This window comes from Bubalus bubalis, chromosome 5 (assembly GCF_019923935.1).
Source record: "Bubalus bubalis isolate 160015118507 breed Murrah chromosome 5, NDDB_SH_1, whole genome shotgun sequence".
NCBI classification, from domain to species: Eukaryota; Metazoa; Chordata; class Mammalia; order Artiodactyla; family Bovidae; genus Bubalus; species Bubalus bubalis.
Window position 1 is genome coordinate 36,623,333 of NC_059161.1, and position 26,492 is coordinate 36,649,824.

General features: G+C 47.7%; 1 protein-coding gene across 2 annotated transcripts in view; it reads right to left on the reverse strand.

Annotated features, from left to right (window-relative positions):
• Positions 1 to 721: 721 nt before the first annotated feature.
• LOC102401392 (solute carrier family 2, facilitated glucose transporter member 5) overlaps positions 722 to 26,492 on the reverse strand; it is a 45,335-nt gene continuing 19,564 nt past the window's right edge. For both annotated transcript variants that reach the window (XM_006076685.4, XM_006076686.4), the window contains exons 2-12: positions 19,909 to 20,007; positions 19,115 to 19,275; positions 11,631 to 11,755; positions 7,057 to 7,209; positions 3,791 to 3,916; positions 3,491 to 3,678; positions 3,264 to 3,374; positions 2,529 to 2,630; positions 2,167 to 2,242; positions 1,579 to 1,706; positions 722 to 1,487 (exon numbers count right to left, since the gene is read on the reverse strand). In XM_006076685.4, coding sequence (XP_006076747.3) covers positions 1,284 to 1,487; positions 1,579 to 1,706; positions 2,167 to 2,242; positions 2,529 to 2,630; positions 3,264 to 3,374; positions 3,491 to 3,678; positions 3,791 to 3,916; positions 7,057 to 7,209; positions 11,631 to 11,755; positions 19,115 to 19,275; positions 19,909 to 20,007 — 1,473 coding nt within the window. In that variant the 3' untranslated portion in view covers positions 722 to 1,283. The remainder of the gene's footprint in view (positions 1,488 to 1,578; positions 1,707 to 2,166; positions 2,243 to 2,528; positions 2,631 to 3,263; positions 3,375 to 3,490; positions 3,679 to 3,790; positions 3,917 to 7,056; positions 7,210 to 11,630; positions 11,756 to 19,114; positions 19,276 to 19,908; positions 20,008 to 26,492) is intronic.

The window sequence follows — 26,492 nt, forward strand, 5'->3', positions numbered from 1 at the left end:
TTGAGAACCGCTATCTACGGTTGTTTTCTGTGCCCCCTCACACTGTAGGTCCCTGCAGCAGAAGGGAAGGATGGTTCAATCACAGCATTGTGCTTTTTAATTTATTTGGGCCCTCACTACTTTTGTAAGTCATGGAATGCACCACCTGGGGAATCCCCATTTCACCCCCAAGAAGGTTGCTCTCAACTCCACCTCTGTCCCACCCTACCCCTGGTCTCTACCTCCCAACTCCCAGGAGATTTCACATCCTGCCAGAGGCCTTTCAATAGGTGGCCCCTCCACTTTTCCTTTCCTATGCCTTGGTTTTATCCACCTTTTTGTACACACCCTCTTCACACACGCACACCTCTAAGAAAAGCCTTCAGCTCTGCCGTGTGTTTGGGGGCACTTCCTCCTTCTCCCTACACTCTTCTCATCTCATCTTCAGGACCTCTCAGTGCTCGCTATGCACCTGAAGACATGCAGAAGTTTCCTCAATCTTAAATTTTAAAAATCACAACTTTGTAACCACCTCATCTCTCACTTCTCCCCTTCTTTCAGCAAGTATTGTTCGAGGGCCTCTTCCATGCCAGGCTCTTCAAGGCAGTGGGGATTCCAGGATAAACAAAACTGGTCAAACCCCTGCCCTCAAGGGGCTGACATTCCAGTGCAACCAAGCTACTTGGAGGAGCAGGGAATGCCCCCACCTTCTACCTGCTCACAGAAACACAGAACATCTTGGTGAAAAGTGATTATATTTGTTTTATTGAGTATACAGAAGCAATGCCATGGTCCTGTAATAATATAATTTGGGATCAGTAATCTCTGACTTGGTCAAAGTCTCCATGGGGACCTGCTTCCCAGATTCCTAGACATTATTTGTGACATCACACTTTCCAAGACTAGTGTTTCTGGAGATGGATCTGACGAGAGGACGGATTCCACTCTGAACACATGCCTGTGGCTCCCAGAAGACAATGGGATTGGAGGAGAGATAGCTTTTTTGGCCACATTTGATTCCTTCTGTCTTGACATCATGGTAATGATTTTTGTGATAGGAGCTGGTCTTACCAGGAGCCACACAATGGCTGAACCAGCACGGTTGAGAGACAGCTGCCCACCATGCTTCAAGGTTGGTGGTAGGTCAATCTGGAAAGAGACAGCCTGGCTTTAAGAACTGCACAGAAGCCCTCTGGATAGTCCCAGCTGTGCCTGCATTCCACGCCGAACTTGTCCTTATTCTGGATTCATAGCGTAGGAGAGAAGTTCTACACAGATCCTATTGATGGGCTCCTCCTCTCAAGTTACTGCCTTGCAGTTGACGGTGGAAACTCCTTTAGCTCCTCCTTTTCTGGGTGCACCCCTGGCACTTTGTTCATCTTGATGAAGATCCGATTGATTTCTATGAAGGTCTTGGACTTGGTTTCAGGGATGATCAGGAAGATGTAGACGGTGGTGAGAAGACATATCACGGCAAAAATGACAAAGCTGTAAGCTCCGAGGCCCACCTGTGGGAGGGGAGAGGGTCCACATTTTTGAAAAGGTTCTCAATTTACTGCTTGAGTAGCTTGTACCTCTGGGGCCCTGGGTCACACTTACTTGGATGAATGGGAAGACCAAGCCCACAGTGAAGTTGGAGAGCCAGTGAACAGTACCCGCCACCATGTAGGCAGCTGGCCGGGAGGACTGCAGGAAGATCTCGGTGACGAGCAGTGCGGGGATGGGACCTGGGGAGGAACAGGGATAGCTGACTTCTCTGTTGGCCAAACAAGCCCACCACAGGTCCTGGAGCCCTGCCCATGTAAGGTTCCAGAGGCATCTGGCTCAAGGCAGAGCAAGTATGTCTCCAGGACCTCCTGATTGTGTGGAGAAGCAGCGTGAGAAGGCATCTACCAAAAGTCAGGCACAACAGGTGACATCCTGTGATGTCCCCAAAAGGGGTCCATGACCATCTATAAAGATCTCTGCCCACCACATGGGCACTGTGTCCAGCCTACACAGGCTGCTTTACTGTCCTCCCTCTTGTCATGCTCTGCCCAAACACCTCAGCCAAAAGAGCGTAGCACAGAAGCCATTCAGGGCTGAATCTAGCCCTCCCTGGAGCCTCTCTAAGGAGCTCAGACCAGAATTTTCTAGGCTGGAAGAAGAGGGGCAGTGAAACCATTGAGTCAGCTCTGGGGTACATACTGGGCCCAAGGGCATGCCCTATGACGTAGGAGATGACACAGGCGATGCTGACGTAGGGCATCCAGGATATCATGTCCTGTGGAAAGGAAACAGAGTTGAATCACACCCAAAGCAGAGACAACCTGGGTTGGGACCATCAGGACTCTTGTCTCCCAGAGGGCCAGTTGCTCTGCCTGAGTTGGGAAGGAGGGCCTTTTTCAACAGGCAGCACCACCTGCCTACCCCTGGAATATCCACTGTAAATGAACAGTGGGTTGCTGGGGCAGGTGGAGGGCTGACCCAAGCAGCTGACTCATCATGATGATAAGCATGCACAGGAGGGCCCAGGTGGATGGCTGCACCCCAGGCTCCGCCTTCCTCACCTGCAGAGCCAAGGCACCCGTCAGCACGCAGCAGGCGGTGAAACAGACAGAGAAGCCCAGGAGGAGCAGGAATCTCCTTCCCATTAGTTCCACCACGAAAATCTGGAGGGAAAGGGCAAGGAAGAGTGGGAGGCTCAGCAGGCTGTGCCCCACCCCCCGCCACATCCCTGCCCAGACCCGCCTTCCTGGGCAGCCCCACTTCCATGTTCCACACAACACCTTTCTAAAGGGGCAGCTACACTCCAGTATTCTTGTCTGGAGAATCCCATGGACAGAAGAGCCTGGTGGGCTACAGTCCATGGGGTCATGAAGAGCCAGACATGACTGAATGAGCGAGCACAGCACAATGAGAGCTGGGTGAGCTATGCACCCACCTTCTCAAGTATGTGTGTGTGTGTGTGTGTGTGTCCTTGAATGGCCAGTCCAGGGGCCCTGTTTATCACACAGCGGCCCTGGCACAGGTTGTGACCCCCAATGTATAAGATTGGAGAAGAGCCATCTCTCATGGTGGCAGCTTCCAGAGTAGTGGGTGGGGTCTCCATCTTTGGGAGTCATAGGCTGCCCATCAGGAGAGACAGACTGTCATCTGAGGATAGCCCAGAAGTTAGAGATGAAGGGACCAAGGGGCACATTGCCACCTAGATCTCAGCTCCTTCCTGGGCTGAGACCACCTGCCCCTCCAAGGTGCCCTCCATCCCTGGTGTCAGACGGGGACTTGGCTCCCAGGATACTCACGGCACAGACAGTTATCAGCACGTTGACAGCACCTGTGCCCGCCGTCACATATTGGACATCGTCCTCATTCACTCCAGCGCTCAGGTAAATCTGGTCTGCGTAGTAGTAGATCTAGAAGGAAACCAAGGTGAGGCCTGCCAGGCCACCACCTGGACCTCTCGGGGTGTCCCTGCACCCACCGTTGTCCAGGCCGAGCTCCACGCCCACCCCCAACACCTGCTCCCTACCGCATTCACTCCGGAGAGCTGCTGGCCCGCCATGAGGACAATGATGGAGATGACCTGCCACCGCAGGGACCTCATCTTGAACAGTTTCAGCACGGAGATGAAGCCCGCAGCCTTCTCAGCCCTGTCCTCCTCCAGGATCTCCTCTATCTCCGCATCCACATCATGCCAGCCACGCAGCCTCCTCAGAGCTGGGGGAGCGAGCAGAGGGCGAGTTGTGGGCTGGACCACGGTGCACCCCCCCACTCCTGAAAAGATGCCGGAATCTCAATCCCTTCTTTTCGTCTCAAGGGAAAGCCTCACCGCTTTTGGCAGCTGCTTCATCTTTCTTCTGAATCAGCAGGTACCTGGGACTCTCAGGGAAGAAGGGCAGGAAGAGGAGCTGCAGCACAGCAGGGATCCCAGTCAATCCGAGGAGGATGGGCCAGCCTGCAAGGAAACCAGTGTGACCAGAGAGCTGATCCCAGTGCCCCAGACTCAGCCTTGGCTCCAGCTTGCCTCTGCCTCCAGCCAGGTGGAGCCCTATTGGCCGCTCTGGCCTTTTATCCTGATTGGTTATCTTTGGGTCTGGAACACAGGGGGCAGTGGGGGTGGGGATGGGGACAAGATCTTTGTCTTTTTCATCCCTGTGTCTGCCAACCCTTGGTACCTAATGACGAGTGGGCACTCTAAACACTTAGAGAATGGATAATGATGAATAACTACTGCCCATCTACCCTGGGGCTGCAAAGAGTCAGACACGACCTGAGCAAATGAGCACAGAGCACACCTACCAGCTGAACAAAGTGAAAAATTCAGATGATACCAAGTGCTGGTGAGAATGTGGGCAGATGGGAAGTCTCCACATGCTGTGTGGACATGTGGCATCTTTAGGAAATGGTCTAAAAGGAGCTAGTGATGCTGGACACCACACAGGCTCTAACCCAGCAGTCGTGCTCAGGAGTGTGCCTGGGGTGGAAGGAGAATGGGCCAAGCAGCACTGATTATAGAAGGGAAACCCAGAAACGAGGCAAACCTTCATCCATAAACGATGGTTCCTCATCAGGTGGAATTTTATACGGTGCTGAAAATGAAGCAGGTCAGGACAGGAGCCTGTCACACCAACACGGTGTTTGGTGCAGCATGGTTCCACACCATGTGGTTCCACTGTAGTTCTGGATCCACATATATATTATATCTCACAATAAAAATGGTTAAATAGGGCATCCCTGGTGGCTCAAGATGGTAAAGCGTCTGCCTGCAACGCGGGAGACACGGGTTCGATCCCTGGGTCAGGAAGATCCCCTGGAGAAGGAAACGGCAAACCACTCCAGTATTCTTGCCTGGAAAATTCCATGGACTGAGGAGCCTGGTGGGCTACAGTCCATGGGGTCGTAAAGAGTCAGACATGACTGAGCGACTTCACTCTCAGGGCTTCCCTGGTGGCTTAGTGGTGGAGAGTCTGCCTGACAATGCAGAAGACACGGGTTTCCTCCCTGGGTGGGAGGATTCCACATGCTGTGCAGCAACTAAGCCCATGGGTCACAACCGCTGAGCCTGTGCTCTAGAGCCCAGGAGCTGCAACTACCGAAGCCCACGCACCCTATAGCCCGTGCTCCGCAACAAGAGAAGCCACCGCAATGAGAAGCCAGTACCTCGCAACAAGAGAGGAATCTCTGCTCACTGCAACTAGAGAAAAGCCCGGGCTGCAATGAAGACCCAGCACAGCTAAAAATAAATATATAAATAAAACTGTTTAAAGTAAGTGAATGAGTGGTTCAGGCTCCTTCTAGGAGCTATGAATGCCTGACTCACTCCCTCTTCTCCTAGGATTTGCAGAAGGTGTAACCTTGGACATCTGTGTGCCAGGCACTATTCTGATGGCTTTTCACCTGTAGCCCACTCCCTGTCACAGCGACGTCAGGAGGCAGGTACCAGAGTCAACCCCATTTTACACCTGCTGACACTGTGGAGGGTGCAGCTCCCTCACCCCGAGGTCAGTTATTTGGGAGAAAAGCTGAGATAGGAACTCAGGCACGTTGAAACCTGAATCACCATCCTCCCAAGCTCCTCCCACCTCTTGGCTCCGAATCCAGGGCCTAGATGATCTGAGTTCTGCTTCCATCACCCTTGCATAGACTACAGCAAGCGTGGAAGTGCCTGCCATTTGGGCTGCTGCTGTCTGCCCTCTGGCCCCCCTCCCACCCACTATGTGAAAGTCTTCTCACAAGGTCTCAGTGTCCCTGCCACATCCAGACACCTGGTTCTTGACCTGCCCCGGACTTCTTTGCAGCCTTTGTGCTATGGCTGCTCACCTCCTATGCCCCTCGCTTCCATAAACTCTGACACTCTTCTCTTCTGGCCTTCCCTCCTTCCTTCCTTCTTCACTGAGCACCTATTATGTGCCATGAATTGTGCTGGAGATTCTAAGATGAGTCAGGCCAGGCTCTGCCCTCCACCTCTGCCTAGGGGAGGTGCCAGTGGCTGAACAGTCACCGTGAAGGATGGAGGGACAAAGTGCGAGGTCAGTAGGATGTCTGCAGCTCCCTGGTCTCACAAAGAGCTTCACACTCCTGGCCTCTCTGCTCACACTGGAATGCTGGTCCTGCTTCTCCCAGCCCAGGCCCTCTCTGAGCCCCTCTCCCTGGGTGGACCTATGGCTCTTTCCCCACATACCACAGAGTACTTGAAAGGTGCCAGGGGTTTTCTGGGTCCTGCTGGCTGGTTATGTGCCATCACTGGGAGACAGGAACCTAGCTGCTTCACTCCTGGTCCCAGATGCTTACAAGGGTGATTGTAAGGTGGGAAAGAGGATACTTAAAACTCCGGCCCAGGCCTGCACTATCTGCATTTGTGTCCTAACGACACCTTGGACATGTAATACAACCTCTCCCGACCTCAGGGTCTACAACTGTAAAATGGGTACAGTAAACAGTACATGCTCATAGGTTGTTTGGAAGATTAAATGAATTAATATAAAAGGCTTTGTGTCTGGCCCATGACGAGTACTTCATATGTTTTGACTGGTGCTTTATTAGTGGTGATTTCCCTTCAGAGTTTTGAGACCTAAGACAAAGAAAGGGGAAGTCATGCAAACACTGACAGTTATGAGTTACTGTGCACCTACTATGTGCCAGGCGCCAGGCTCGTGGGGCAGGGGGTGTGGCTCTGGAGTCCAGGTCTGGGGTGGATGCTGGCCCTGAGACTCACCACCACCTCCACGGGGGCTGGGTCTTGTGACCCTCTTTCCTGGTCTGCAGTGGGATGACCACAAGTCCCTGGGCAGCTGAGTTGCTGGGAGGCCCCAGTGCAGGGGTGCTGGAAGCCTTAAACATAGAGTCTGGCCCCCTGGCTGCCTTCACTACCTAGCCCTGGGTCTAGCAGCCACTCAGACAGCAGTTTATCCTGCTGCCTCGAAGCCCCCTCCTACGTGTCCAAAGAGGGACTAGAGAACATCGGTCTATGCGTCCCCACCAACGTGTTCAGGCCTGCTCAGCACAACCACCACCTCCGCACTGTGGGGTCAGGGCTCTGCAGAAAAGACCAGCTCATAGGAGCGGGCTAATGGTCTGGAGGCATCCCGAACTCACCTTCTTCATTTGCCAGGAGACCCCGAAGACCAAAGATCTGGGCCACAAGGATTCCGATGGTGATGAAGAGCTGGGGCACCACCCCTAGGGCCCCCCTCCAGTTCTTAGGGGCCAGCTCCCCTAAGTACATGGGGACGACATTGGAAGACAGACCTGGGAGAGGGGGTGGAAGTAAAGACACAATCTGGAAACAGTAGTCTGGCAGGGACAAGCTGTGTCTTCAAATACATTTATTTTCCTTAGCAATCACATCATTGTTGTGCTCAGTCGCTAAGTCACATCCGACTCTTTGCAACCCCATGGACTGTAGCCGGCCAAGCATCTCTGTCCATGGGATTTTCAAGAATACTGGAGTGGGTTGCCATTTCCTCCTCCAGGGGACCTTCCCCACCCAGGGATCAAACCCATGTCTCCTACATTGCAGGTGGATTCTTTACCACTGTGCCACTGGGAAGCCCTTAGCAATCATATTAGTTGGGCTGCAACTTTCTCAAAACTACAAAAGTAAGCAAACATCACCTTTCGCAATTCTTAGTCCTTTAGACATTAGGAGAAAATGGCCTGATAGAAGAAGTTCAGTGTTGTTGCTTCCAGACTGGTGTCACCTGGGGATACAGGCCAGCAGGACCTCAGGAATTCCCTCCCTACTGGTGTGGTTTCAGAGAGGAAAAGCCCAGGTGTGTTCTGGGCACTCTCTTCTCTCTTGCTCCTTGTGGGGGAAAACCTGTTAATAAAAGACCTGCCCACCAGCTTTGCTTTCTTATTTATACAATAAGCTGATGCATAGACATTGAAGCACAAGCTTTATTTTTCAATAAGGGGTGATAGTGGTAAAGAATCTTCCTGTCAATGCAGGAGACCTAGGTTTGATCCCTGGGTTGGGAAGATCCCCTGGAGAAGGGAATAGCAAACCAGTCCATGGGGTCACAAAGAGTCAGACATGACTTGAGCATAATACTCCATTAAGCATTAAAAAAAAAAAAAACCTTCAATATTTATTGTGGACCAGTATTTATTGTGGCTTTCTTGGTGGTTCAACGTAAAGAATCTGCCTGCAATGCAGGAGACCCGAGTTTGATCCCTGGGTGGGGAAGATCCCCTGGAGAAGGCAATGGCAACTCACTCCAGTATTCTTGCCTGGAAAATCCCATGGACGGAGGAGCCTGGTGGGCTACAGTCCATGAGGTTGCAAAGAGCTGGACCTGAGAGTGACTAATACCCAATACCAACTGTATTCTGGGATTTGTGTAAGGTCTGAACTGTTTTTGAATCCTCAGTATTTGAACTTGTCAGTTTTCCTGTCTTACTACAGTCTGATCCCCTTATGAATAGGTGGAATTTAATTCTATAGACTCCAGAATATTTTCACATGTATTATCTCATTTAATTCTGAGAAGCCCGGTGAGAGGTTGAGGATCTGGGAAGATCAGATGGGTTGTTGTTGTTCAGTCACTAAGTCATGTCTGAGTCCTGCAGCAGTCCAGGCTTCCTGGTCCTTCCCTATCTCCCAGAGTCTACTCAAGCTCATGTCCATTGAGTTGGTGATGCCATCCAACCATCTCATCCTCTGTTGCCCTCTTCTCCTCCTGCCCTCAATCTTTCCCAGTACCTGGGTCTTTTCCAAAGAGTCAGCTCTTCACATCAGGTGGCCAAAGTATTGGAGCTTCAGCTTCAGCATCAGTCCTTCCAATGATAATTCAAGGTTGATTTCCTTTAGGATTGACTGGTTTGATCTCCTTGATGGGTTGTCACTGTTCCAAGTACCGCACACAGAGCCAGAGACAAGCTGATGCTCAGCAAGACCTGGGGTCTGGGAGGGAGGCTCTGACCACAGGGAGACCAAGGGAAACCATGTGGGGCGAGGGGAGGCTGGAGCTGCTGGTGACAGGAGGGTGTCTGAGAGCCCTGAGATAGGACACTGATGGCCAAGTTTCAAGCTTTGCATTCTGCCCAAGGATATCTCTGCTCAGTATTTTAAAAGGACATCATCTTTCATTAATTAATACCAATTCTTTCTGATTTTCAGAGCTAAGAGGGACAGTCTTTAGAGCAGCTCTTAGGTGTCTTGTGGGTGGGTGGGGAGGGACTCTGCAGGCCCAGTGCCCAAAGGGCTGTGGAGGAAGTGAGGCCCTGGAAATGCCCACTCATCATTCAGGCCCTAGTGACTGCATCTGAAGGCCAAGCACTTCGGAACTTAATTAAGACAACGCTGGACAGACAGACACTGGAGGCTGTGAAGAGATCGGGTTCCCCGAATGTTGATAGAGAAGTGACTTTTAAAGTTTAAATTCCATTAGTGAAAGTCTGCAGTGTTTTTACCAAAGACCTTGACTAACAGCAAACCAGCTAACTGAGCATCTGGGAGTCTGAGCTGCACTAACCCTGTACTCCTTGGTCAGAGTGGCCACTTACTTCATTTTTAGGGGTGTCAAAGTACCACAGAGTTTGATAACACCCTTTCTGGACTTTTCAGGAAAAACGTGAAGAAATGAATGGCAAATGGATTAGGCTTCCACTAGAGTTCTCCAAGTATGACCTAAGGACACAGGGAGTTCCTGACACCTGGGGTTCTGTGAGATCAAAACTATCTTCAGAACCATCCTAAGATATTATATGTCCTTTTCACTCTCCTTCTCTGATAAGTTTTTCAGCAATCACACACCTGCTGACATCACACCAAGAGAACACAGAAGTAGGTTTGAGAGACTGGCTATCTTCTATTTAGCCAGACATTGAAGAGATTTGTAAAAATGTAAAGCAATACCACTAAATTTTTTTGGCCTTAGAAAACAGAATTATTTTCATAAAGACATGTAATGGCCTTAATTATTGCTATTTTAAAATGAATTAATGTAAATTCTTAGTTGCAATTTCTAATGTGGTAAATATTGATCAAAATAACACATGTCAGCAAAAACTCCTTAGAACCCTCAATAATTTTATGAGTGTAGAGAGATACTGAGGCCAAAAAGTTTCAGAACTGCCAACTTGAAGTCATACTCATTTAAAAGCAAAGGTTGGTTGGGAATTCCCTGGAGGTCCAGTGGCTAGGACTCTGGGCTTTCACCACCAAGGGCCAGGGTTCAATCGCTGGTTTGGGAAACTAGCTCTCATATGTCATGCAGTGGCAGCCAAAAATAAAAGCAAAGGTTGAAATATCAAACTGTGATTTGTAGAGCCTAATTTTTTTTTTTTTAATTAACTCTGAATTGTTGGCTGTCAATAGTAATGTTAACAGCACCTACCCACTGCCAACGACTTCTAGGAATCGTCTGTGTTTCATAAAGCTGAGCCCGGCTGCAGGAAAAACCCACAGGAGCGGGGCTGGGTGTCTTGCGGCTCCTGCCCAGATGGCAGATAAATGTCCAGGCACTCTCAGGCATAGACAGAATGAGGGCAGTTTGCCAGGGGACCCATTATCCCCTCTTTGAAGTGACTTGTTCTCTTTTTGGGAACCTTGTTTTCCTCTTTATTCCCCCAGGTCTGCAATCCCTTGCCACTTCCTTCAATACTAAGCTCCTCCCCATGTCCTCTACTGTCAGTAAACTCCAGGGAACGGGTTTGCTAATGTCTGGGCAATTTATCCCTTCATCCCAATCCCCGTGTTTGGAAGGAGAATGAGTCACTTGATGATGCCAGAACCTGGGGTGGTGGGGAGAGGGCAGCGGTGAGTGCCCAGAGTGCAGCATTTCCAGGGGTGCCCACCTGCTGAGAGTCCTTTGGACAGCAAGGAGATCAGAAAAGGAAATCAACCCTGAATATTCATTGGAAGGACTGAAACTGAAGCTCCAATACTTTGGCCACCTGATGTGAAGAGCCAACTCATTGGAAAAGACCATGATGCTGGGAAAGATTGAGGGCAGGAGAAGGTGGGGGATACAGGATGAGATGATTGGATGGTATCACTGACTCAATGGACATGAGTTTGAGCAAGATCCCGGAGTTGGTGATGGACAGGGAAGCCTGGAGTGCTGCAGTCCACGGGGTCGCAAAGAGTTGCCCATGACTTAGCGACTGAACAACAATCACCACCCTTGGGTTCCCACTTTGCAGTGTATGGCTCTGAGAGTGGGCACCTCTCTCTTTTTGATGACCCTGACCCTTCTGCCTACAGAAGATGCCAATGTGAAGGGGGGCCATGGCATGGCCAAAACCATGTGTCTTCAGTCTGAGGCATCATGGATGAGGGACTTTCCTGTAACCAGGGCAGCCTGGCCTGGGCAGAATGACCTTGAAGCATTTACAGTCATCGACTCTTTTCTGATAGAGGGATTCTACATTAGATTGTTTCTCAAGTTTTTTGACCATAACCCATAGTGCACAATATAGAAATACATGTTACGTCCAACTTGGTTCTCACATATATATAAAGAATTGAAACAAAGTTTCAAAAGACAGTCCTTACCTTTCCTGCATGTAACACACATCCCCATAACACAGGGGCTTATATGTCTAGCCACAGCAGAGATGTAGGAACAGCTTGAACCTACATGCTTTGGAGACCCCAGATAGGTTCAGGTCCCAGAGGTCTGTTCTCCCTCCCCTTGACTATCCCAAGTCACAGAAAGGTTTACCTGCACATATTCCCACCAAAACCCTGGCCACAATTATCATCTCAAATGACTTGGCGAGCTCACTGAATCCCATGAAGAGCGCAGGCACGATGGAGAAGATGTTGTTGAACAGCAAGGTTCCTTTTCTGCAGAGGACAAAATACCAGTTAGTTTGGTTTAAGGTTTCGCTCACTCCTTTGACAAGTGTTTGCTGGGCCTCTACTCCATTACAGCAGTTGCTGTTGTGTTATACACTTTGTTGTTGACCTAAGACAGATGCAGGTCAAGTGGATGGCCTGCTTCTCAGTGGGAGGAAATGTAAATGACTCCCAGGGGGAGGACATCAGTGGGGCACAAAGGCAAAGACTTGAATATTACAATACATAAAGGGGAAAAGGTGGAAGTACTGACAAGTTTCCTCTTCTTGGGCTCTAAAACCATTGCAGATGGTGACTGCAGCCATGAAATCAGAAGACGATTGCTTCTCGGCAGGAAAGCTATGACAAACCTAGACTGTGTGTTGAAAAACAGACGTTACTCTGCTGACAAAGGTCCATATAGCCAAGGCTATGGTCTTCTCAGCAGTCATGTTTGGTTGTGAGAGCTGGACCATAAAGAAGGCAGAATACCAAAGAATTGATGCCTTCAAACTGTGGTGCTGGAGAAGATTCCTGAAAGCCCCTTGGACAGCAAGGAGAGCAAACCAGTCAATCTTAAGAGAAATCAACCCCAAATACTTGTTGGAAGGACTGATGCTGAAGCTGAAGGTCCAGTATCTTTGTCATCTGATGCAAATAGCTGACTCATTGGAAAAGTCGCTGATGCTGCTCAAGATTGAGGGCAGAAGGAAAAGAGGGCCTCAGAGGATGAGATGGCTGGACAGCATCACTGATGCAATGAACATGAACTTGGGCAAACTCTGGGAGATGGTAAGGGACAGGGAGGCCTGGTGTGCTGCAGTCCATGGGGTCACAAAGAGTCGGACACGACTGGGTGACTGAACAACAACAAAGCATTTTGAAATCATAAACTACTGTGCTTTTAGAGTAATCTTGAAATCCAAACTGGATAAGGACCTTAGAGGAAAAGTTTAGGCCAACCTCACTTATCAACATAGATGTGAAAATCCTAAGTGAATTATTAGCTGATCGAATTCAACAGTACAGTTAAGAATCTTTCAAGACTTCCTTGGCGCAATGGATAAGAGCCTGCCTGCCAGTGCAAGGGACTTGATCCTTGGTCCAGACACATTCCAATGCTGAGGCGCAACTAAGCCCATGTGCCACAACTGCTGAGCCTGCATGCTGCAGCTACTGAAGCCCAAGTGCCCAGAGCCCATGCTCTGCAACAGAGAAACCACCGCAATGAGAAACCCTCGCACCACAATGAAGAACAGTGCCTGCTCACTGCAACTAGAGAAAGCCTAGGCAAAAACAACAAAGATCCAGTGTGACCAAAAATAAATAAATAAAAGGAATATTTTCCCTTGTGGCTCAGCTGGTAAAGAATCTGCCTGCAATGCAGGAGGCCTGGGTTTGATCCCTGGGTTGGGAAGATCCCCTGGAGAAGGGAATGGCTACCCACTCCAGTATTCTGGCCTGGAGAATTCCATGGACTGTATAGTCCATGGGGTCGCAAAAAGTCATACATGACAGAGTGACTTTCATTTTCCCTTTCCAAGGTTAAAAACACCATATTAAACATTATACTGGGGAAAATAAAGGATTATCAAGTGAAGTAGTAAAAGAAGTCAACAAAATTTGATACCCATTATGATTTTTTTAAAAGCCTTGCATAAAAATAAGGGCTGGGGTTCCCTGATGGTTCAGATGGTAAAGAATCTGCTTGTAATGCAGGAGACCTGGGTTAGATCCCTGGGTGGGGAAGATCCTCTGGAGAAGGCAATGGCACCCCACTCCAGTATTCTTGCCTGGAGAAAACCATGGACAGAAGAGCCTGGTAGGCTACAGTCCATGGGGTCTTATAGAGTTGGACACGACTGAGTGATTAATACTTTCACCTACATAAAAATGAAGGAACTTATGTGCACTGATAAAGGGTATCCCCTAAAAGAGTGAGTGAGTGAGTGAAAGTTGCTCTCTCGTGTCCGACTCTTTTCGACCCCATGGACCTTACAGTCCATGGAATCTCCAGGCCAGAATATTGGAGTGGGTAGCCTATCCCTTCTCCAGCGGATCTTCCCAACCCAGGAATCGAACCGGGGTCTCCTGCATGTCAGGCAGATTCTTTACCAACTGAGCTATGAGGGAAGCCCATCCCTTAAAAACCTATAAGAAAAAAACAAACCCAACTTAGTGAAACTTACAAAGCATTCCCATTTAAGTCAAGACTGGACATGGACTTGGGCCCTGGAGAGCCAACAGCAAAGTGAAAGCTTCTCTTGGGCGTCTCCTCGCATCAGGCTCCCAGGAGTCCCCCAGCCACCACTCCCATTACCCCCAGGAAGGAGCAGTGCCGTTACTGGACACACAGAATGATCCACCACATCACACATAGACAGGACATCTTCAGACAACAGGATTAGATAAAAGTTACAAAATATGTATTAAATGAGTTGTGTCATAGGGCATACATGTACACCTTTGGCTGATTCATGTTGAGGTTTGACAGAAAACAACAAGATTCTGTAAAGCAATTATCCTTCAATTAAACATAAATCAATTGAAAAAAAATAACGAGTCAAAGCATAGTATACAAAGAACAAGAAAGTATGTAAAACAAAACTATCACTAATACAATATTGTAAAGTTAAAAAATAAAAAAATAATAAAAAATAAAACTCAGTCATAATGAAAAAAAACTATCCAAAATAATAGCAAAAAAAAAGATAGATTTTAAACACAAATGAATAAAAATTATAGAAATGAAAAATATAGTCACTGAAACAAAAACGCAGAGGATAACTGCAGCAGAGGAGAGAATTAATGAATAGAAAGGCAAATCTGGGGAAGTTACATAGAAAGCAAGAAAGAGAGAGAGAGAAGGAGCAGGAGGAAGAGGAGAGAAGTATGACAGATTAAGGTAGGGAGAATTATAATATCATTGGGCTTCCCTGGTGGCTCAAACAGTAAAGAATTCACCTGCAATGCAGGAGACCTAGGTTCGATCCATGGGTCCAGAAGATCCCCTGCAGAAAGGAATGGCTATCCACTCCAGTATTCTTGCCTGGAGAATTCCACAGACAGAGGAGTCTGGCAGGCTACAGTCCGTGGGGTCATAAAGAGTTGGACATGACTGAGCGACTAACACTTTCACTTTCATAATATCATTAGTCACAGTAGCCAGAGCGTGGAAGCAACCCAGAGATCCATCAGTGAATGAAAGAATAAACTAAATGTGGTATGTTCATACAACAGAGTATTATTCAGCCTTAAAATGAAAGAAATCCCAACATGTGCTACAATAATATTGTACTTTTGAGGGCATTAGGCTAAAGTGAGATGACCCAGTCACACAAGGACAAATCTTACATGACTCCATTCATATGAGGTCCCTAGAGCAGTCAAATGCACAAAGATAGAAAGTCCATTGGTGACTCAGGGGAAAAGGGGAAAAGGGAGTTATTGTTTAATGGGCACACGGTGTCCATTTTTGCAAGATGAGAAGTTATAGCGATGGATGGTGGCCATGGTTACACAACAATGTGAATGCACTTAATGCTGATAACCTACACAATTAAAATTTGATTAAAATGTTATACATACATTTTACCACTTCTTTTTTTCCTGCAGGATCTTAGTTTCCTGACCAAGGATCAAACCCAGACCCTAGCAGTGAAAACGCCCAGTCCTAACCACTGAACCACCGAGAATTCCTACCGTAACTTTTTTAAAATAATTTTTTAAAGAAGTCAAAAAGGCAACAACAACAACAAAGACACTGAGGAGTTTCCCAAAGAAAGAATATAGAAAATGGAGGAGAAAAAATATTCACAGAAATGACAGCTGAAAACATTCCAGAACAGAAGACATGAAACCTCAGACAAGCAACTGGAGTAACTTCTGGGATAAATAAATGAGCCATAGATTGCTCGTGAAAGAGAAGATTCAATAGTGTAAGAATATCAGTTTTCCTCCAATTAAATGATAAATCCAAGGTAATTCCAAGTAGAATCCTTTTTCAGGGATTTCGATCAATTGATTTTAAAATTAACACAGAAGAGTAAAGGAATATGAATAATTAACATATTTTTGAAAGCAATTGATTTTTTTACATGAAAAAAATAAAACCTGCTTTCCCTCACTGCTGCTGCTGCTAAGTCGCTTCAGTCGTGTCCAACTCTGTGCAACCCCATAGACGGCAGCCCAGCAGGCTCCCCTGTCCCTGGGATTCTCCAGGCAAGAACACTGGAGTGGGTTGCCATTTCCTTCTCCAATGCATGAAAGTGAAAAGTGAAAGTGAAGTCGCTCAGTCGTGTCCGACTCTTCACGACCCCATGGACTGCAGCCTACCAGGCTCCTCTGTCAATGGGATTCCCTCACTACTCATCCATTAAATACAAAACAAAATTCCAGATCTATATGGGAAAGACAAAGTTATAAAATTATTTTTTAAATTATAGAAGACCATCCGTATGACATCTGGTGTGTGCATGCGTGCTAAGTTGCTTCAGTGTGTCCCACCCTTTCCAACCCTATGGACGGTAGCCCACCAGGCTCCTCTGTCCATGGGAGTTGCCATGCCCTCCTAGACATCTGGTAAGAAAGACTATTTAAGACACAAAAAGCAAAAATCATGAGTGAGTTAAATGTGACCACTTGCACATTTAAAGATTTTGAATTTTTACTATATATGGGGACTTCCCTGGTGGTTCAGTGGCTAAGGCTCCAAGCTCCCAATTCAGGGGCCCAGGTTCAATCCCTAGTCAGGGAACTAGATCCCATATGCTACAACTAAAGATCCTGCATGCCACAACGGAGACTGAAGATCCCCCAGGCTGCAACTAAGACCCAGAACAGGCAAATGAATAAATTAATTCATTAAATACATAACAAAAGTAAGCTTTAAAAATACTATATGTACAATTAAAAATAAAGCAACAAATTGAGAAGATATCTGTGGCTGAAATAACAGAGTCCAGTGTGGATATTACTTGCACATGCTTAGAGATGCAATTTCCTCCCAGCTGTGTAATTCTGGGTAAGTTAGAGCACCCCTCTTTGCCTGTTTTTCCCAAGTGTGAAAAGAGGAAGGGGCTTTTGTAAGAATTGGTGGAGTTAATATCCCCTAAGCCAAAGAACTGATACTCTTGAACTGTGGTATTTGGAGAAGACTCTTTGAGAGTCCCTTGGACTGCAAGGAGATCAAACCAGTCAATCCTAAAGGAAATCAGTCCTGAATATTTATTGGAAGGACTGATGCTGAAGCTGAAACTCCAATACTTTGACCAAGTAATGTGAAGAACTGACTCACTGGAAAAGACCTTGTTGCTGGGAAGGCAGAAGGGGAAGACAGAGGATGAGATGATTGGACGGCATCACCGACTCTATGGACATGAGTTTGAGTAAAGTCTCGGGGTTGGTTATGGACAGGGAAGCCTGGCATGCAGCACCCCATGGGATTGCAGAGTCGGATACGACTGAGCGACTGAACTGAAGTGAACTGAATATCCCCTAAAAGCACTTGGGATAGAGCCTGGCACAGACGAAGAAATCAATAAATTGTTAGCTTGCTACTGACATTTAAGGAATGCTGACAAATCTTTAAGAAAACCACAAACAACTGAACAGTATTTATCAACTCTTCAGTTGGACTTGTAACTGTCAGCTCCATCTGCAGACCAGACGGCTAGTCCTTCACTCGAGAAGCACCCTGCAGACCTGTGACTTGATTGATGTCCTGCCCCCTGGTGGTCCACAAGGAGAACTGTGCATCCAACACCAGACTATCAGACTTCAGGATCTTAGATCCCGATTCACAGCTTGTATGTGTCTATTCTCAAATTCTATTTTTGTGTGTGTGTGTGTTTTTAATATATATATGTCTAATTTGACTTCTTTGTTTATTTTTGCCTGTGCTGAGTCTTCATTGCTGCGAGCCTTTTTCTCTAGTTGCAGCGAGGGGACTACTCTGCGGTTGTGGCTTCTCATTGCAGAGGCTTCTTTTGTTGGGGAGCACAGGCTCAATAGCTGTGTCACATGGGCTGAGTTGTTCCTCAGCCTATGGGATCTTCTCAGATCAGGGGTTGAGCCTGTGTCTCCTGAGGTGGCAGGCAGATTCTTTACCTCTGAGCCACCAGCGAAGTCCTTAGATTCTTTTTGAAAAAGACTGGGGCGACGTAGAGGGGAAAAAAAAAAAAAAAAAAAAAGAAAAAGACTGGGGAAGGAATCAAGTTGTAAAGTCGGGCCTTGAGTCTTGAGCTCACTACATCTGTGGCCGAGAACAGAGCCCTGACCTCAACCTGTCTCTGTGTGCCCATCCTCAAAGGGAGGAGGTTGGAGGGGAGGAACTCTTAAATGTTGTTCATAACAAGGCTGCTATCTCATGCCTGTGGATTTTTACCCGGGGAGTGGGAGAATCAAATACAGAACCTCTCATGTGTCTGGAGTTAGAGGCAAGATTTAAGCTCTGCTCTTGGCGTTCATGACCCTCACAATGAAGGTTGCCCTGGGATCATGGTTTCACCCGGAAGGGCTCGACACTGATCTTAGCCATTTCAGAGTTTTGCAGGAATTTAACTTGGGCTACACTTTGCATGTTACTGGACCCCAGTGTAAAAGAACAGAGCAGGTTAGCTTACGTTCACTTAGGAGGCAGAGTGTAGGAGCATTAGGCTACAGTCTACACTGTGCCCCATGTCTTGGCCATGCTGTCCTACCCTTGACTCTTCCAAAGGCCAGAAAGAAGTTGTGGTAAGATTTCAAGACAAGAGAGGGCAAGAGTGGGAGTGAGTCCTGATCTCTGAAGCACTCTGTGTTCTGTCCAAGCCCACCCCAGAGCCCGAGAACCATCACCCCCACCCACCTCCACCCTTGAGACCTTCATTGCCTAAGTCCCCAGACACTTGGTCAAGGTCTGGTCTTCTTCTTAACTCCATTAAGAAACAAAAATCATCACAGTGGTCATTACCTAGTTTTACAATAATGATTTCTGCTTTAAGCTTGGCTTTAAAATTTTTTTTTTTCTTTTTCTGAAACTTTTTCTTTTATATTGGAGTATAGCCGATTAACAATGCTATGACAGTTTCAGGTGGGCAGCAAAGAGACTGAGCCATACATATCCATGTATCCATTCTCTCCCAAACTCCCCGCCTATCCAGGCTGCCATGCTATGTGGCAGAGCAAAGCTCTGAGCAAAGCTCACTGTGCTACACCGTGCGTCCCTTTTAAATACAGCAGTGTGTACATATCCATCCCAGACTCCCTAACTATCCCTTGCCCGGATCCTTCCCTGCTGGAAACCATAAGTTTATTCATCTGTGAGACTTTTTTTTTTAGTCTGGGTTTTAAACTGTGATGGAGTCTATGAGTTTCGCTGTCTCTTACCTGCCTAAGTTATTTACCAAGGGGCCAACCATGAGAGAGCCGAGGAAGCCTCCGAAGGGAAACATGGACACGGTAACCGACCACAGCAAGGTCAAGTAGAACTCGTTCATGTATTCACCGACTCTGTCGTAGTAGGTATAGTTGTAGAAGTCTTTCATGAACTGGAGAGCAGAGCAAAGCAGAACACCAGAGTCACTCGAGCTGGTTTGCAGAAAGAATGGAAACTGTCGGGCCACCAGATGGGATGAGCTGGGCATGTGGACATCAACATGATGACGTGCAGGAGAGGGAGTGAGGATTAAAAGCAACTAGCAGGGGGCACCCACAGGCCGGGGGCAGGAGGTAGGGGGCTGCGAGGCCTCTGATAGGCAAACCACTCAGGATGTTTCTAACCCCAGAAAGGAATGACTCCACCCTTCCAATCACAGAATCAATGTCGGATGATCCCTTCCCCATCCAGACCCTGCCGTGGATTACCTGTCTGTAGAAGATCAGAGCCCTCTCAAACCTCCCCCCGACCACCCCTGAGGCCAGCCTGCCTTGTGTCCAGCCAGGCCTGGCTCTCCACAAGATCTGAGGCCCAGGCACCTGGTGCAGCCCCACGGCCCTGTGCCTGCAGGTTCCTTGAGTCTGTGCTGTTGTCTCCTGGGTGTGACCCCTCCCTTCACTCGAGGCCCCACCGTGTGCCCCCAACACGTATGTGGTCCACCCTAGCAGCCACCCAGACATCAGCTGCTCCAAACCCACCTCTCTGTTCCCTGGGGGGCTGCGCCTTGCCCACCACAGCAACCTACCTCTGAAGGGGAGTTTATAGCAGCCACGTTGTACCCATACTGGAAGGACGACCCAAAGGCAGCTATCAGTGTCGCCAGGACAATCACAGGTGTCAGCCTCTGCGGGAGACGAGATCACAGCTTCAGGAGGCAGCCCCGGGCTTCCAGGGAACTCAGGATTTACTCAGAGTCTTGTAGAAAGATGGATGTAATGGGACCTGAAAACCCACGGTCTTTCAACCACTCCGTGTCTGGCAACCTACCCTCCACTCACCTGTGTGGAGCAGGTTTCCTTAACAGTAGCGCTTGCTGTTGCTAAGTCACTTCAGTCATGTCCGACTCTGTGTGATCCCATAGACGGCAGCCCACCAGGCTCCCCTGTCCCTGGGATTCTCCAGGCAAGAACACTGGAGTAGGTTGCCATTTCCTTCTCCAAAACAGTAGCGCTTAGGCTTGGACAATCCTGTGTTGTCCTGGGCTGTCCTATGTGCACGGTAGGGACAGCCCTCCCCCCATCTGTGACAACCTAAATGTCTCCAGACATAGCTAAATGTCCCCAGAGCAGGTGGGGACTCGCCCCTGGTTGAGAATCACTGGGTCAGAACAAAACTGAAGGGTCACCTGTTCCAGCACTCCATCCAATGTCTGAGTTGCTTCTATGACATTTCTGCTGTGGAGCTGCCTTGGCCTACTGCAGCAAATGCACTCAAGCACCGCCTCCAGCAGCGCTTGTGTGTTTAGTCGCTCAGTCGTGTGTTTGTGTGTTTAGTCGCTCAGTCGTGTCCGACTCTTTGCCATCCCAAGGACTGTAGCCTGTCAGGCTCCTCTGTCCATGAGATTCTCCAAGCAAGAATACTGGAAGGGGTTGCCATTTCCTCTTCTAGGAGATCTTCCTGACTCCGGGACTGAACCCACATCTCTTATGTCTCCTGCATTGGCAGGTGGTTTCTTTACCACTATGCCACCGGGGCTTCCCTGATGGCTCAGCAAGTTAAGAATTCTCCTGCAATGCAAGAGATGCACGAGATGCGGGTTTGATCCTTGGTTCAGGAAGATCCCCTGGAGGAGGAAATGACAACCTGCTCCAGTATTCTTGTCTGAAAAATCCCAAGGACAGAGGAGCCTGGTGGGCTGTAGTTCAAAGGGTTGCCTCCGACACAAACTCCCTTAAAAATCAAAGAGAAGAAATGTGAAAATTTTTAATTATTTAGGGTCACTGATTCATTTCCTTTAACCTCTAGACTTTGCTGTAAGAAGCAGAAGGCACAGTGAAAAAAATTTAAATATAGATTTCGGGGGACTCTTTAAACACACACATTCCGTGATATCCCCTTTGACCCTTGGGAAACTTTGAACACTCATTAACTGGAAGGAGCTTTGCTGTTAGACTCTATGGATCTCGGTTTGAATTTGCTCATTGCCACTTTCTGGCTTAATTTCTTTGATCTTCAATTTCCTCATCTTTAGCGTTAGGATAATGACAACCCTTGGAGTTATTGCGAGGATTAATTTTATGGAAGCGTCTAGTCCTGAAGGTGAATCCACTGACTGGGGGTGAGTCTGGGTATGGCTCTCAGAACCCACTGTTGATGCACTTCATCCGGTGTTCCTACTGAGGTCCCTGGCACATGGGACTCAGTACCTCCTGTGCAGAGCTGAGGTCCTCACATCTCCTTGAACAACATCCCTGCTGATCTAAGGAGGACCTTTTGAGAGAGGCAAGTAGGAACAGGACAGGCTGAGAAACAGTGGTCACCCGGGCCTTGCCTTGTGCCCGGAAGGGGACATGCAAGCTAGTGACACCCCTCCCCCACCCCACAGAGCAAGTGTAGGACCCGCAAGGGCCCTGGTTAAGAGCCGAACCCTCCCTCCACCAAATGAATTAACAAACACTTTGTTCACAGGAAGTTTCTGGTGAGGATGAGAAGAGCCACCGACAAGGAGCAGTGGGCTCAGGCCCCACCACTCCCGGGGGCCAGTAGAGGCAGTGGGTAATGGAAGTCGGGGAGCAGGCAATGGGGCCCAGGAGAGAAGAAGGGTTCCAGGGCAGTTGCTGCATGGTATTTTCTAAAGATGGGGGTACACAGGTAAGCACACCCACCACCACCCCCAAAACCCCACCCAGTAGGTAGCGTAGGGCCAACTGAGCTCATCTCCCAAAGTGCTCCGGGTAATCATCCACTCATTCATTCATTCAACAGATTGAGCACCCACTGTGAGTCAGGCATGGTTCTGGTCCTATGTTATAGGGAGATAGTAGAGAACAAAGCAAAGATCCCTCCCCTGTAGCTGGAGAAGGGATAGGCTACCCACTCCAGTATTCTTGGGCTTCCCTGGTGGCTCAGCTGGTAAAGAATCTGCCTGCAATGTGGGAGACCTGGGTTTGATCCCTGGGTTGGGAAGATCCCCTGGAGAAGGGAAAGGCTACCCACTCCAGTATTCTGGCCTGGAGAATTCCACGGACTGTATGGTCCATGGGGTCACAAAGAGTTGGACACAACTGAGTGAATTTCACTTCACTTCATAGCTGTCCTATTGCCTGACTTGATGGAAGGGAGGAAGGAAGGAAGGAAGGAAGAAATGAAGGAAGAAAAAATGATTAAAATGTCTCCTCTTCCAATTCTCCTCTTGTAAGTGATAAACTATAAATGCACCCAGTTTCATTCATTCCTCAGGGGCAACTCCGGCATTCTGCTTTGATGAGTCCTAGGATTTAAAGTCCTTAGCAAAGCTCAGCCAGGGAGCTGAGTGATGCCCTGAGCTCATACCTTAAACTGGGAGGATCTTGCCAGGCACATGACTAGACAGCTCCCTGACTGCTTTTACAGGATCCTAGCAAAACTTATCAGAAGGATCTCAGGCTGTCAATTCTTTAAGCCTAGAGCAAATGATTCAACTTCTAGTCCCTGGCTTCTTCCTTGAATTCAAGCCACAGGCACATTCTAGGGACCCTTGGGAATCAGAGCTCACCCTTTGTGGAAAAAGCAAGGACATTTTGGTAAGTCCTCACTGACCTTGCTTGTCCAAATTCCTTCCTTTGGATGAAACAGAATTATTCTTAAGGCAGGAAAAGAAAAATTTAAGGTAAAATTTTCTTCGCTGCTTGGAGCATTATCTCCTCCCCTTTAGGGTGCATCGTGCATCTGTGTTACACATTAACTAGGTCCCCTTAGAAAACACAGGAATGCCTCTCCTAAACAGATAAATAAATAATAAAAAAAAGCAATTTCCTACTGGCCCCAGCAAGATAAAACCTCAGGAGACAACATTCCTTCTTCAATCCTATAAGAGGTCACAATAGCTCTCTACTTGCTTTGCTAGACTATGTAAACCATCAATATGTTACCTTGATGTATATAACCCTCTGTCTCAGAAATTACATAATTGTGCTTTGACTTCTAACAGGAAGAACAGTCCCCAGAGCTCTCTGAAAGGCTGTTTCCCAGGTTATAATCCTCAAGCTGGCATGAATAAAAATTTCCATGTCTTTCTTAGATTAAATGTTGGTTAATTTTTCATGGACAATGCATTAAGCAAATATTTACTGACAGCCACCTATGAGCCAGGTACCACCCTACAGTCTGTTGAGCAAAATGCCTGCCCCCAAGAAGACTGTGGTCCAATGGGGAAGACATTTTTTTTTAAAGTATTTAATAATTAAACTAGAACTGTAGCAAGTTTTATGAAGAAAATCCACAAAAGTGGTTAAAAAGGGAAGTCAGGAAAGTGACTGAGAGAGGGTGGGGGCTTGGGTAGCAGAGTGACTAAGGCAGGGGCAAGAGGTGCCAGCTTTGAGGATTATTTTAGGAAGCAAAATCAAAGGAACTGGTACTCTGTCAGAAAAATGAAAATCAAAACCACAATGTGATACTACTGCTCACTCATTAGGATGATTAAAGCCAACAAAACATAATACGTGTTGATAAGGACGTTGAGAACCCTCTCCCATTGCTGGGGGAATGTAAAATGGTGCAGCCACTTTGGAAAACAGTCCAACAGTTCTTCAAAAAGTTAAATGTAGAGTAAGTATATGACCCAGCAAATCCACTCCTAGGTTTATACCCAAGAGAATGAAAACATAAACTTGAGTTTACACAAACTTGATCACAAATGTTCATAGCAGCATTTTTACCATACTCAAAAGTGGAAACAACCCAAATGTTCATGAACTGATGAAGTGATAAGCAAAACGTGGAACAGTCATTCGGTGAAATATTACATGGCCATGAGAAAGAACGGAGCACCGTTACTGCCTACAAAGCTCCTACAATGGAGCACTGTTACTGCCTTGAAAACGGGCTACGTGAAAGAAGCCAGTCACAGATCACCTGGTCCCATCTGTGTGAAATGTCCAGAATAGACAGATCCACAGAGACAGAGATCAATCAGTGACTGCCCAGGGTTGGGGGAGAAGAGGAGGAGATGGGAGAAATGCAGAGTGACTGTCCATAGGTACAGAGTTTCTTTTAAAGGTGATGAAAATCTTGTAAAATTGATTGTGGTGAACTTCCCTGGTTGTCCAGTGGTTAAGAATCTGCCTGTCAATGCAGGGGATGCAGGTTCGATCCCTGGTCCAGGAAGATTTCACATGCTGCAGGGCAACTGAACCCATGTGCCACAACTGCTGAAGGCTGCGTGCCCTAGAGCAACTGAACCCATGTGCCACAGCTGCTCAAGCCTGTGTGCCCTAGAGCTCATGCTCTGCAACAAGAAAAGCCACCGCAGTGAGAAGCCCTGTGTCCCGCAACTAGAGCAGTTCTGGCTCACTACACCTAGAGAAAGCCTATGCACAGCAACAGAAACCCAGTGCAGCCAAAAATAAATTCAAAAAATATATTAAAAAAATTTTAACTGATTATGGTGATAGTTATTCAATTCTGTGAATATATATTGACTTGTATAAATTTAAAGGGGTGAAATGGTCTGGGAGTTATATTCCCAATAAAGTTATTACACTATATAAAAGAGGGGTGTAAGAGAAATTCAGAGTTTAAGCTTTCCTTTTTGTCTCTCTTCTCTTCTTTTTTTTAATACTTGTGAGGAGGACAAAAGGAAGAATTTGGTACTGGGTTGGATTAGGGCATGAGAGAGAGAGGAAGGGGCCAGACAGGATGTGCAGGTCTCCCACAAGCTTGTTAAAAATGACAAGAGGGGCTTCCTTGGTGGCTCAGAGGTAAAGAATCTGCCTGCCAGTACAGGAGACACGGGTTCGATCCTTGGTCAGGAATATCCCACATGCTACGAAGCAACTAAGCCCATGCACCGCAACTATTAAGCCTGTGCTCTAGAGCCTGGGAGCTGCAACTACTGAGCCCGTGTGCCCTAGAGACTGTGCTCTGCAACGAGAAGCCCCTACAAAGAGAAGCCTGTGCATTGCAGCAAAGAGCAGCCTCACTCGCTGCAACTAAAGAAAAGCTCCACACAGCCGTGAAGACCCAGCACAGCCAAAAAAAAATGACAAGTGGCTCAGCGGCCTCGAGATGCAAGACAGGGCTGTTGTCTGAAGCCAGAGAAAGCTGTGATTTGTGCTTTGGAGACAAGCTAGGGGTCACTTCCCTCATGCCCACAGTAAACTGGCTTCCTGTTTTTCAAGACGGTGAGAACATTTCTGACAGGGTGTGATTCCAGGTCTCTGGGAAGAAGGCCCCACCCAAACCATCTCTCAGGAATTTGGCTCCAATTTCTTTTCTACCATCAGAGAGACACTCTCAGCCTAAGACTTTTGCCTGTCAGGCATCTCCAGTCAGAACAAAAATATCCCGGGAAAATAAGAGTTCCTATGAATTATTAACACAGTAAGTCACTTTATCACACTATGGAATGAACCCAAAGTTTCACAAACGTTCTTGAGGTCTGAGTGCTGAGGGGAGGAAAGACAGACAAACTGGAAGTGCCCTGTCTCTGTGGGAGTCCACAGCTGCCTTTCTTGCTGCTGGCTGTATGGCCTTGGGCCAGCTCCTAAACTTCTCTGTTCCTTCATCTGTAAAATGGGGATGGTGATACTGCTTTCCTCACAGGATGGATGTGGGGAATAAATGAGTTCATACATGTGAAACGCTCAAACCCGCAGCTGACTTGTGGTACACACTACAAGCGTTACACATTACATCAGAGGTTTGTTATCAATATTAATTATTAACAATGCAAATCAGAGGGAAGTTACTTGCTCAATGACACTCAACTAGTTGGTGGCGGCATGCCACAAAAAAAACTCTGCTTTCATCTTCCAAAGCATTCTGGCATTTTCTTTTTATAATCCATTTTATTTTGTCTTTCAGCCCAAGAATCTTTTTTTTCCCCGTGGGAAGTCTTGAGGCACACCAAATTTGTGTCTTTTCTCTTTACAGATGAGGAACCCAAAGGCCAGTGAGGTTGCGGTCCCACACACAGTCACCAGGGAGAAAGAGAGCTGGGCCCTTCCCACCAGCCTGAGCAGCGCCCCCACCCCACCCCCGGTGGTAGCCCAGACTCTATGGCCTCACTCACTGCCCCCCACTTCTCCTCAGCTCCTAAATGCCCCCTCAGCTTTGCTGTGTGACTTGCAGGTTCTTTTTCACAGCCACCACTGGCATAGTTCTGTTTTGATTTCCCCCAGCACGTATTTA